The sequence below is a fragment of the Magallana gigas genome, chromosome 3 (assembly GCF_963853765.1).
Source record: "Magallana gigas chromosome 3, xbMagGiga1.1, whole genome shotgun sequence".
NCBI classification, from domain to species: Eukaryota; Metazoa; Mollusca; class Bivalvia; order Ostreida; family Ostreidae; genus Magallana; species Magallana gigas.
The window spans coordinates 42,882,926-42,896,499 of record NC_088855.1 but is presented as its reverse complement, the minus strand read 5'-3'; the positions used below and the strand labels follow the sequence as shown (position 1 = coordinate 42,896,499).

General features: G+C 33.6%; 1 protein-coding gene across 14 annotated transcripts in view; it reads right to left on the bottom strand.

The window, feature by feature from the left end:
* The window catches only part of LOC105336025 (piezo-type mechanosensitive ion channel component 2), a 49,132-nt gene that overhangs the window by 5,351 nt on the left and 30,207 nt on the right, over positions 1-13,574 (bottom strand). For all 14 annotated transcript variants that reach the window (XM_066079905.1, XM_066079911.1, XM_066079906.1 and 11 more), the window contains 17 exons: positions 11,551-11,636; positions 10,758-10,814; positions 10,034-10,298; positions 9,505-9,684; positions 9,300-9,392; positions 9,011-9,117; positions 8,725-8,878; positions 8,423-8,470; positions 8,028-8,194; positions 7,543-7,701; positions 6,487-6,634; positions 5,984-6,169; positions 5,523-5,621; positions 5,107-5,276; positions 3,859-3,978; positions 2,117-2,181; positions 1,638-1,839 (listed from right to left, as the gene is read on the bottom strand). In XM_066079905.1, coding sequence (XP_065935977.1) covers positions 1,638-1,839; positions 2,117-2,181; positions 3,859-3,978; positions 5,107-5,276; positions 5,523-5,621; positions 5,984-6,169; positions 6,487-6,634; positions 7,543-7,701; positions 8,028-8,194; positions 8,423-8,470; positions 8,725-8,878; positions 9,011-9,117; positions 9,300-9,392; positions 9,505-9,684; positions 10,034-10,298; positions 10,758-10,814; positions 11,551-11,636 — 2,306 coding nt within the window. The remainder of the gene's footprint in view (positions 1-1,637; positions 1,840-2,116; positions 2,182-3,858; positions 3,979-5,106; positions 5,277-5,522; positions 5,622-5,983; positions 6,170-6,486; positions 6,635-7,542; positions 7,702-8,027; positions 8,195-8,422; positions 8,471-8,724; positions 8,879-9,010; positions 9,118-9,299; positions 9,393-9,504; positions 9,685-10,033; positions 10,299-10,757; positions 10,815-11,550; positions 11,637-13,574) is intronic.

Sequence of the window (13,574 nt, the reverse complement as noted above, 5' to 3'; positions counted from 1 at the left end):
TTAAAAGCAAACTAACTAAAACCATTTCTCAATAAAAAATATAATGTTAATTGATACATTTAAACATCATATCAAATGCAATAGCAACTACACATATATAATACAAAACAAGAGACCCATGGGCCACATTGCTCACCTTATTGATAGTTCAAACATTTTTAAAAATCAAGGTATATGCATAGATTTACATCCACCATGTTCCTTTCTATTTTTTAAGAAAATTGATAGTTATTCAATCAGAAACTGACAAGACTAAAATCTATGCAATCCAGTGAAACAATCTGTCAGCATTTGAAAATATGCACTATTTAGGCTAAAAATTGCTTTTTCGTGCAATGTTTATATATATATTAAATTCAAGCAGCTACAATGAATAATTTTAACAAATCTTTCATTCAAGTCAGCTTTGTACTTATGATGCTGATTTGGCATAAATTTTTCTTGGTCAACTGAAACTCAAGCTACACCGAAAGCACAAACTCCACGGACTTTCCCAGTTTTCCGAATAATTGTAGCTACCATGGTTACTTTCATGCATAGGTAGTTTAAGAAGACGATTCTCAAAGACCTTTCCTTATACATATTTCAATTTCGAACAATTTACAATCTACTCTATATTTTAAAAAATTGTAAATGTTTGATGCAGTTATTTTTGAGGAATTTCACATTCATCATAAGGTTCCAGAGAAAAAGTTAAAAATGTAAACAAATCAATTTACAGATGGATGAACTGACAGACAAAAGACATGGGATGATCAGTAAAGCTTAAGGCTTGGGGAACTAAAAGCATTAGGTATGTGATTCAAATATGTCCAAACAGAAACTACAAGCAAAATTATTAAAAAGGATCATGTATATGCCACTGAATAAAATATTTCTTTGTGAATAATAAAATGATGTGCTGACTAAAGCAGTTACTACAAACAATGTTTTAACAAATGCTGTTTATAAATGTATAATGCATACATACACAATGCAAAATCAGATTATGAGTACATGGGTATATGCTTTTTAGTTGAAGAATAAAAACACAATTTAACAATGCAGAATTAGTAAAAAAAAAAGGTTAAAGGTCAAGCACTGAAGACACACATAAATCAAATAAATTCAATTAAATACAACTATACAATAGACATCTTCCAAAAATCTATGGTACATTATCTATTTCAAAGCTGTTTTGTCCATTTTGACATGGATTATGTTTCAGTGGGGTATTTCTTTTGATATCAAAAAATATATTTCATATAACTACATGTCTTCATAATCATGTCTCATTTTCAAATAAACAGATATATACATAAATCTATATTATTTTTCAACATTTAACTCTTATAGTGGTTGAAATACTCCCCCAAAAAACAACAACCCAGCCTTTACTTATTCTAGAACTCAAGCATGCTTGACCATTTTGTGCATTTAAAACTTTTGTGCATTTTCTGATCACTGTTCATCCAGGATAAAACTACAATTAATCACTACGACATAGAAAGGAAAAATGCAGCAAAGAAAATCAAAGCTCAATTAATTTTTCAGATCCCCAAAAATCCAAACACATTATCATAAATAAAAAAGAAAGAAAATAATTTATTATGATTAAACACTCAGGAAAGTGATAAAAATAGTAGAAGACTATTTACCCATATCCTGAAATGAAGGAGAAGCCAGCTGGTGCCGCCCGGTCATTCAGGGTAATTAGTGTGAGCTCAGTGGCGTACGGTCCACATTTCTTATCCTGCGGTTCTGGACAGGGTACCCCAGTGCTCAGAGTCTCGTTCACATTCCACCACTCCGTAACATTCGTCACACTCAGGTGCATGGAAACATTACTTTTTGGAATAACTGTGGGAAAATTTTATTTTAAATACTCTAATTAACTCTGCTATAACACTGATCACTGACTTTTTCTAAATCATCACTTCTGTTGAAGTGTGAAAGAGATAGGGCAAGATAGGATAAAAAATTTCAGGCTCTAGATAAATTACAAGTCAAATTTTGCCATATTTAGAGGAATTTCCAATGTATCAAAAGCAATGTATTTGAAATTGAATCTAAATTAAAAAGTGGTGTTAAACTATTATATAATCTGGGAAGCATCTTAAATAATTCCTGAACTTACAGTTGAGGACACTGGTAGTCTTCTTTGATAAGCGGAAGAAGCGGGAAAACAAATTCTTCACTTCCCTGCAGAGAGAATAAAATTTTTTTTTTTCAAACATGGGAAAATCATGTATTTTTGTGGTTTTGATTTAACACTTCTTACATAAATAAACTGTAGACTGTGGATCTTATTAAACAAGAGGCTCATGGGCCACATTGCTCACCTGAGCAACAATAGACATCATAAAATCAGCTTTACAGAGTCATATACCAAAAAAATATGTAGTCCAACAGATCCTGTATTTATAATAATCATGTTTTCCCTTCGGTATTCAGTTTATCATTGATTCTTTTTGTCACAGTATAGTCATTTCACATATTGAGCATTACAGTTCTCAAGAAGATCTAATTCAAATGGGATATAAACCTACAACAAACTAGTGAAGCCCAAGAATTGTCCAGAGGCCAATGTCTAAACAATTTAAAAAAATAAAAAATATGTCAAAATGCTTGCATATAAGTAAAACCATCTATTATTACATTAGAGTTTTGGTGAATTTAAAATGTTTTCCTTTGTAAATTGGGACCATCCCCCCCCCCCCCCCCCATGTGGCTCCACCTACTCCTGAAAAATATGATTTTGATGAACTTGAATCTACACTATCAGAGGTTGCTTTCACTAATGTTGCACATTTTCTAAGAAAATGATTTTTTTTAGAAAAGATATTTCTCAATATATTCCTTTGTAAAGATTTAACTGGTCCCCATTATGCCCCTACCCTACCTCCGGGATCATAATTTGACCAAACTTAATTCTACCCTACCTGATGATACTTCACACAAGTTATAGCTTTCTGGCCAGTCGTGTTCTGAGTAGAAGATTTAAAATAAAATTTCTCTTTATATTCCTATGTGAAAATTTGACCCCCATTTGACCCCCACCTTACCCCCAGGGACCATGATTCGAACAAACTTGAATATACACTATCTGAGGATGCTTCCACAAGTTTCAGCTTCTCTGGCCCAATGGTTTTTGAGAAGAAGGTTTTAAAAGATTAATTCCATATACTCCTATGTAAAACTTCAACCCCCAACCCCCCACCCATGGAGGCCCCATCTTACCCCCAGGGACCATGATTTGAACAAACTTGAATCTACACTATCTGAGGATGCTTCCACACCAGTTTTAGCTTTTCTGGCAAAATGGTTTTTGAGAAGAAGATTTTTAAAGATTAACTCTATATAATCCTATGTAAAACTTCGACCCCCCTTGTGGCCCCACCTTACCCCTCGGGATCATGATTTGAAAAAACTTGAGTATAAACTATCTGGGGATGCTTCCACACAAGTTTCAGCTTTTCTGGCCGTTATTTTAACAAACTTGAATCTCCTTTACCCAATGATGATTTGTGCCAAGTTTGGTTGAAATTGGCCTAGTTATTCAGGAGAAGAAGTTGAAAATGTAAAAAGTTTACAGACAGACGGACAGACAGGCAGACGGACAGATGGATGCTGGACAAAAAGTGATCAGAAATGCTCACTTGAGCTTTCAGCTCAGGTGAGCTAAAAAGGATAGAATGACAGCAGCCTGTATACCTACTCTTACTGTAATGAGAGTCAGGGCACAGTGTGTGAGAAGAATAAGACTTACATTGGGGTGGGGGAAGGGGCCCTGTATCCTACAAGTATAAATACCTACTTCTGGTGTACCGGTACATAGAGTCAGAGAATAGTATGTATGTGTGAGCTAGTGAGACTTACACAGGGGCACTTGTCTCCGGCTCTTTGAGTAGCTGTATTAACTTGATTCTGGTGACATCATCCAATACGTCCATTAAGTGGCTGGTCAGGGATTGGCTGGCATCACTTGATGTTGGCTTTCTGGAAAAGATTTAGAATAAACATTGTCACTGCATATTCTTCACCAGAAGTTAATTTCTTTTAAACTTTTAAGTAAAGAGTCTAATTTCCATTCATCCTGGAATTCTAAAATGGAATTCTATTTTATATCGTCTTCTTTAAAATTCTTGGTAACAACATTTTTAAATTTTCAAAATAAAAGTTCATGAATTCTTGCTCACATTCCAAAGAATAACAGAATGCTTTATCCTTAAACTAATAAATTTTTCAATAAATTTCACATGATCTGTTTCAACTCATCAGCTGAATATAGTTTACTGAACATTACATTTCATACACAAAATTGAAAGAATCATAAAACTGTGTGGATAGCTTCTAATAAACAGTGTAGACTTGTTAAAATGGGGGAACAAAATAATTTTTATTTCTTAAATAAGTCAAAAACAACTAAGGTGTCATATCATTCCTTATACATCAACTCTTTGTATCAATAATGCAATTAATGTGTGCGTGGTTATTTTGAAAAATTTCAAGACAAATTTGTGAACAATATGCAACATATGACTTTGAACCTAAAATTGCAAAATACAACTCTACATTTTATCAATGAAATGCACGTAATTTACATGCATTAAAAAATAGAAAACATCTGGCATATCCAAATTTTAAACAAATTGACTTGAGTAAAAAATTATATATAAAAAATTCCATTTGCAATGCACTTATGTAACCATTAGAACTCTTTTCATTAATATTGTCAAAGCCTAAAGAAACTGCAGCAAATCTGCTCTGTTGTAGCTAGCATAATTGACAAAAATAAATAGCAGCCTTACATGTTCTTAAATCATACCTTTGCATGAGACTTTTAGTTTAATGCAAATATGTAGAAACCACACCTTAGCACATATATATATCACATACATGTACATTGTTTTAAATAACAATATAATATCATTCTTCTGTATGAAAAATTCCTTTTTCTTAATTTATATAGGCTGTTGCTATTTAAGAATGGACGCAAATATGAAGAAACCAATTTTCCTTTATAGAACAGTTGATATGTAGGCAATTGGCACAGTACATTTGTAGCAATTATTGAAAACACAGCACATGGGACTTTTAATATCCCAAGCCTGCTGATGTCCTTACCTGGTGAAGGTCGTCTCAAACTCGATCTTGGCAGCCACGGTGTTGTTGAGGAACTGGATGAGCTCTTGTTTACTGGGGGGACTTATCCCCCACACTGAGGTGGACTTCCCATTAAGCTTAATAATGGTGATGTCCTGGGGCTCATACTTGTTAAGGTTGCTGACTGCAGACTACAGAATAGGTAAACATTTCGATTAAATTTGTATGATGTGGAATCATTTACATTTGTTTGGGACATTTCGGGGGTTTGTTAATTGCATGTCTGATGAATAATGTCTGTTTCATTACTAGAGCATCATGTTTCAAAAACGTTACGTCATAGATTTAGCCAGTAATAAATTAGTGTGTTGAGCCACCTTAAATAAGCATTGGACATCAATATAGAAATAAAAACTTTGTTGACATAACACACTGACCTTCATTTCCCTCTCATTGAAGTAGGTCAGGAGGTCGTTGTACTGGGCGGTGGTTAGGGAAGCTATGCTCTGTTGTTGTGCCTGGACTTTAAACAGAGGCTGTAATACAACATCATAATCATATAACAGTAGCATACAATACAAGAATCATACGACAGCAGAATATAACATCAACAGAACAAGCAGTGGAGATCTATAGGAGAACGGTGGCTGGCTGGCATTTACTACTGTTCCACTGACATAGGAATACACTATGTTTGCATTACATTTAACCAATTTTAAACATGATGTACCAGTAAAAATTCTTTTTTAATGAGCAGCATTACAAGTACTGTAATAAATTAGCAATACCCATTGCAAAATATTAACTTCAAGAAACAGCTTTGTCTTTAAACACTCTTTCTTCCTTTACTGAAAGGCTGATTTGAATACATTATTTGTTCAATTCGAAATCCACTGACCTGGAACCCTCCAATGGCAATGGAGGCCGTCACTACAACTGGTGGATTACTGATGTACACTGTGTTAGCAAAGGAGAAGATGACCAACGGGAACCAGATTATAAAGATGATCAGAACCAGCAACAGTCCTCCCACTCCGTACTTAATGAGAGAACCTTTCTTTCGAGAACGAGGGGTTGGATAATTCTACAATGAAAAGAATCCTAGTATTCAAATCTAGAACGATCTGTATGTAAAGACAATTCAAATTCTAAATAATTGTTACAAAGGATAACTGGCTGTAAAGCATCCATTAATTTTTTGTTTTAATTATGAAGTAAAAAATGTTTGATTGTTGTTGCTGTGATTCAAAATGTTTAAGATAACAATGCAGACAGTCAAATAATATAGAAAATAATGAAATTGCACAAAAGAGTTGAACTGATGCAGACAATACTGGTTTTAATTATATCAACAGGAGGTATACACATTTCAACACAGAGACAGAATATCAGTGATGTTACCCTCTCAGCCTCTCTCCAGCACTTGAGGACATAAATGTTGGCATAAATGTCCTCCATCTGTAACCAGCTCCCAATGGCTAGAGTGGAGTCTGTCCATATCCAGTCCATCAAAACTCTCAGCTCCAGCAGGAACGGGATAGCCAGGAATCTACAACACAGGGAAATTACAATAGAAAGCAATTAGCTTACCTTATGGTTTCAAGATGGGAACTATAACTATATCACTTTTGGTTTTTATTCATCTTAGCATTTTTGACAGTAAGCTACTTCTGCTTCAATACATTGCTACTTGCTACTCATATACCGTATATCAGGTTTTTTCTGCGTGTATCCAATTTCCACTTTGTTCGTGACGATTTCCGAATCGCGGAAAATATATCTGAGTAAATTTGATACAAAGTTTTGTTCTTATAATATAGTTCTCTCTTTCCTTATGAAGTAAACAGGTATGTACAAGTACGATGAACTGTGTTCAGTAAGTTTAGAGGTAGAAATTGTGGGATCGGAGGACAAGCGCCAGATAACGGGTATGTACCCCTCGTAGTTTATTTAATAATCCATTGACAAGCTAATTAAAACGGTCGCTTTTTTAATTATACCTGAGCTACTGGTAATTGTAACGGTACATTATCTACTTATCTATGACTAGATATTTAGATACTTTTACCCTCTTACTTCACATGTTTAAACTATCTTGAATTATATTTTCACTATGGCTTTGATATAGTGAAAATTTGATTCGCGTAAATTTTATATACCGTTCTAAGTTCTGAATCGTGGAAAAAACTTTGACATGGAAAAAACCTGATATACGGTACATGTATGTATCAGAATAGGCACATTCAGCTATAGGCTAATTCTTATCCACACTAACTTTTTGAAAAGTCATTTTTCGCCAAATATTGTAATGCCAAGTATAATACATTTGCAGCATTCCTTCTCCTTCATAACACATAAAACAAAGTAGCAATTCTGTCTTCCTCTTTTAAGTCAAGATAAAATCATTATGCAACCAACAATTTTCCGCGTTAGAGAAGGAAAGTTATATTTACATACCCTTTGAACAGAAACAAGTTGATGTAGTTGTACTTCTTGGTGAGGAAATTCCCCAGAATTCTGGTTGGGTAGCTGGACCTGATCTGGTAGGCTGACAGTCCAAAGTATAGACACTTGAAGAAGTAAAACATCTGGGCGGGAACATTCTCAGAAAACTTCCTGTAATAATCATGTATAATTTTTTACTTAATAAGGACCTTACCAGCAGGATAACATATATTCTTTTGTCTCTGTGTTTTAAACCATGCCTAAATGTATAATGGTTCAATATTTGCATAGTATTTACATTTCAAAAAGTCAAAATAATACTGCAAATTATTTTTTTTTAAAATGATAAATGTTGAAAGAAGCAATATTCATGTAAATGTTGAGAATAAATGAATAAAAAAGCTGCAAGATAATATATATTGTTATAAGGAATCAGAGGGGATCTCAGAGAGAGAGAGAGAGAGAGAGAGAGAGAGAGAGAGAGAGATGTAGCTGACCTCTTTGTGACATAAGGCAAGACGAAGAAGAGCCAGACATGGATGAGGATGACCAGCAGGATCTGGAAGATGAACTTCCCCAGGATGTTCTTCCTCAGGTAGAGGGCACGGTCAATCACAATCAGAATGAACTGGGTCACCAACATGATCAGGAACGGAACAGGAATCTGGCAGAGAGAAAGAATAACAAACATAGCTCCACTGTTAATGTTATTTGACTGGATATTTGACCAATTTAACAAGCAATGAAACTTTGCTGAAGATAAATTTTCTTTTTTTTTGCATTTACAGTATCTATCTATATATATATATATATAGAAGCCTGAATGTATATATAAATCGCAATCATTAAAACGAGCTGTTTCTAAAATTGGCTTGTCAATACAATAACATACCCTGTCCTCTGTAATGTACTCAGTCACACTGTCTCCTCCAGAGGTTTGCTGAAAAGAACAGATCAAACACTTATCTCAATTATCTTGTTAAAGTAAAAAAAAAACCTGATTAGTACAGAATAACCAATAGTGTCCTAGTATGATGTTGAAATGGCTCATAAATCTTCTGCATAGCAAAATATGATAACTGAACAAGGCCCCCCGTACCTTAAACATTGACAGTTCAAATTACAGGTGTATGAAGATCATGTGAACTGTTTGAAAACGCAGGCTGTCCATAAAGAAGGTAATAGATAATTTACCTCTGGTCCAAAGGCCCAGTATCCAAACACAAGTATCAGGAAGTTAATGAAGTCACAGAAGAACATGGTAGCATAAACATCTGTGGTTGCGTTGTACTTGGGGTCTGTCAGCTGACTGTAAAATTTCTTGAATGGCCCCAGCACCATCTGCAGACTGAAATTGAATATAGCACAAATACATATAGAAATCTTCAAATTAAATCAACAAAATGTTGCATATATATACACATACAGTCAAAACATGGCAGTTAGTGGTAGTAAACTTTGAAACACAACAAGTCCCTACCCTGGTCCACTTTCATCGTCACCATCCGATTCCTGACTCGTACTGGATCCAACCTGACCTTCCTTTGAATTGTTCCTGACACTGCTCTCAAATGACCTAGCTCCCTCCTACAAAGAATAAAAAATGATTGATAGCTGTAGCTTGCTGCATGAAAGTTATATCAATTATCCCCCTTTCTTTTTTTTCTTTGATTGGTTTTAGGTGGTTGTTTCCAATATTTAGATTTGATTAGAAATTATACAATAAAGATTTAGATTTTAATTTCAATCCATTATTCCCTTTACTGTACCTCTTGGATAGGAGTGGTGGGTGCTGAAATAATTTCCTCAGCTCTGTCCACATCTGCTAAGGTGGCATCAGCATCCTTCCATAATCCGTATCTCTAAATACAAAATGTGAATCAATCGTGACTTGTTTCATGAACATGTCTAACGAGACAAAAATATCTTACATTCTGTAACCTTGAATCAATTTAACATTAGTGAAAGTCCCACCTTAAGAATTGATCGGTGGATAAATAAAGCCAACAGGAGGATGAGGTCAGCCGTCACAAAGCCGTCTTTCTTCTCAATGCCGATGATTCGGGGCGGCCAGAAAGGGTCCGTTTCTATGTCCGTGTTGTTATTCCAAGAGAAAAAGCCAAACTGGAACAGGTACTTGATGACTACCACAGCCTGTAAAACCCAGAGGAATCAATTTATGTACAGCTGAACACAGACAATCACAACACTGAATGACATCATTAATTAACAATTAATGGTAAATACAAATGATTATAAATGTCAGGATTTTCTATCATTCCACTAATAGTGTATCTATTTGACAAAAAATACCATATGCACTTATATATAAATCAATGATCATCGATGTACCTGGAACTCAGTAGTCAAAACAATTCATGGTGTTTTATTTTTTGCAATATGAAATTGATCATGGAAATAGACAAAGATCCTCACACCTGATACCCCCCAACTCATGCATATCATATGTAGTATAGTTCTAAGCCCCCCGTTTTATTTGTACCTCTGTATAAGTGATGGCAGTGATCCAGAACATCTTGGAGGGGCGGGGCACTGACAGCATGCCCCACAGGAACACCATCAGGGGGAGGGGCAGGGAGAGCAGGCTGCAGTACAGGATCTGGTTTAGTATCATCAGGAAGTAACAGACCAGCTCGGACCGGGACACTAGGGCATAGTACGTCGCCTCCAGCAGCCGGTACACCCTGTTCTTCTTGTTCTCAAACTTGGTGGACGGCTTGCTCTGTACATTTCCATCCAAATCATCTCTTTATGAAAGTAAATACGCAAAAAAGGTTTTTTTCCAAACAATTCAGTCATACAAATTTTGGTCTTCAGTCATATGATATAGAGGTAATGCAGTTTTCTAAAATGAGTACTGTAAATGTATTAAATTTGACTGTGTATTCTTTTTAGTGTCTTTGGTGGAAAGCAACTTTTTTAAAAATCTAATACACCATTAAAATACCATACATATGTGTATAAGAATAGGTGCATCCAGAAATTCGCTAATTCAAATCCACACTAATATCTTGAAAAATTCATTTCCTCCAAAAATGGTACACACCAAAAGAATCCAGTTACAGTATTAAAATACAAAATCTTCAAATTTTTTCCAAATAAGTTCATTTGAGGCTGTTCTTAAATGATTGTATATTTTTAAACTTTTCAAATATCAAAGCTTAAGCTTGATCCTGCAAAGAGGCATAGCATTGAATAAAACTTACAGATCTGGTGCCTCTGTATCCACAATACTGATATCTGTAAAATCGACTCTTTCTCCACTGAAAAACACAGAACCTTCAAAGTCAGTGTAGTTCTAAATGTTAAAAAACAAGAGGCCAATAGGCTTTAACGGTCACCTGAATAGCATAGCCCATACACAAAGGTTTGTAAAAGAATCTCATATACCCTGTATGCGTTTAATTAATTAGTTTCATTCTGAAGAAAAAATTTTAAAATAGATGTATTGTAATGATGACCACCTCCCTGTCTGAAATCTTTCAAAAAGGACTATGAAACATATAATTTTAGCGAAAAATTCCTTTTTAAGAATGCAAAATTGTTAATGCACAACAGATGACGCACAATGATGGATGGGCAAAGACCATTTGCAATAGCTCACCTGAGAGACCGAGGTGACCATAAAAATTTGTACAAGAGCAATGCAATGTAATTGTGGCCAACATCTAATCTGAACATCTGTTGAATTGTCAATTTTGTGGAAATCTAAATTCCTTCATAATTTACATATGATAAACCCTAATTCGCCAAACTGACAATTTATATGTGTTAAAAAAACATAAATTTTACATGTATACCGTCTTATGTTCTGGAGGGGTGAATACTCCTTTGATTAATTTTCAAATAAGTGGACATACTGTGTATGTATATCTGTATCATTTCAATGTGAAAAACTCTATTGCCTTGCATGATGGTTTCATGGATTTTGCAAAAAAATTGTTTCAAGAATCTTATCCAGAAGAAATCAGCTATTTCTACATCTATAGGTACACTTACCTGGCACCTGATGGACCTTCATTCCCATCATCCTCCAACTGTAGACTCACTGTCGTGTCTTTAATAACAGGTACAGTTTTGTTTCTCTGTGGATTAGAAAAATAATACGACATCAAAAATAATCAAAATTCAAACATGATGATTACAAGTAGATGCTATAAATCAACCTTTATTTGACTATTCAGGTTGTTTAAAAATTAACTGTCTTCATTAAATATCAATAGTCAATACTTTTCCATGTATTCATTGTAACACTCAAACATAGGTAATCATAGATTACTAAGCTCACCGAGACGGAGCATCACCCGTATGAGACATCACCTTCATAAGACCACCTTTATCATTTTATATGAAAATCATACTTTATGATCTTGGATATTCATGGATTCTGTTTTGACAAAATATCGTATATTATCTGATACAATTTTTTATGATAATCATATGTTCATATGTTAATCAATACAATGATATAAAATTAAATATTGCATCATGTCATATTTATAATATATATCATATAATACAATTAAATACCGTAATAAACAATAATGAGATATGATATTGTAACGTATGATATGACATTGTATTGTGGTATACCTTATTGTATTTGATCACATAATACAACATCATAAAATATAATACAATATAGTATTATATTACAATATCATGTTACATAATACATCATAACATTGAAACATGATATCATATTGTATAATATAGTATGATATTGTATTGTATGACATTGAAACATATTTGATACATAATATGATATTATATCATATAATACAATATAATTTGATTCCAACATTGTATCTTATCAAATGATACAATATTATGTGATAAAGTAAAATATTATAAAATACATTATTATATTATACATATTGTATCATATGACACAATAATATATATTACAATATCATATGATACAATTTCATGTGATATGATAATGTATCATATAAATCAATATCATATCATACAATATCATATGATACAATATTATATAATATTACAATATCACATAATACAATTTCATATGATATAATTCTGTATTACAGAAACCATTATCATATTATACAATATTGTATGATACAATATTATAGAATATACAATATTGTATCATAGGATACAATATTATATTTTCAATATCTTATGTAATTGTATCATGTGATAAAATAATAAATTTAAAATACAATATAATATTATACAATATTGTATCATAACATACAATACCATACATCACAATATCATATCATAAAATATAAAAAAATTGATACAATATCATATTGTATCGTATAACTTTTTATAATATAACATATGATATCATATCAAACAATATTGTTTCATATCATACAATACTATATCATAGGAATCATGTTATATCATTTATCAACAAACACATCTATCTATCGAGCAGGTTTGAGTGAGGTAGTAGATTTCTTTAGCATCCTTGATAATGGAGATCAGGCTCTGCATCTGAAGCAACCTCTGCGTTTAATTTATAATAAAGTTAAATCAAATATGCAAACTATCATCTATAAAACATGTGACCTGTTCCAAAAAACTAAACCTCATCCAGCATCCGAAACCTATGGCTCAGATTCAGCATTCAAGCCCATCAGGTGCATTGGTATCATAAGACGCATCATCCATGCAAGTTCGGTGAAGTTTGGACCAGTAATAACTAAGATATCATCATCAGAGGGCACTAGCAATTAAAACCTTAACTTCCTCCAGCATCCGCAACCTATGGCTCAGATTCAGCATCCATGCCTGTCAGGTGCATCTGTATCATAAGACACACCATCCATTCAAGTTTGGTAAAGTTAGGACCTGTAATAACTAAGATTTATTTTTTAGCATCCTTGATAATGGAGATCAAGCTCTGCATCTGAAACTACCTCTGCGATTCATTCATATTACAGTTAAATCAACTATGCAAGTTTGAAATAGTACTATCATCTATTAAACATGTGACCTGTTCCAAAAAACTTAACTTTATCCAGCATCCGAAACCTATGGCTCAGACT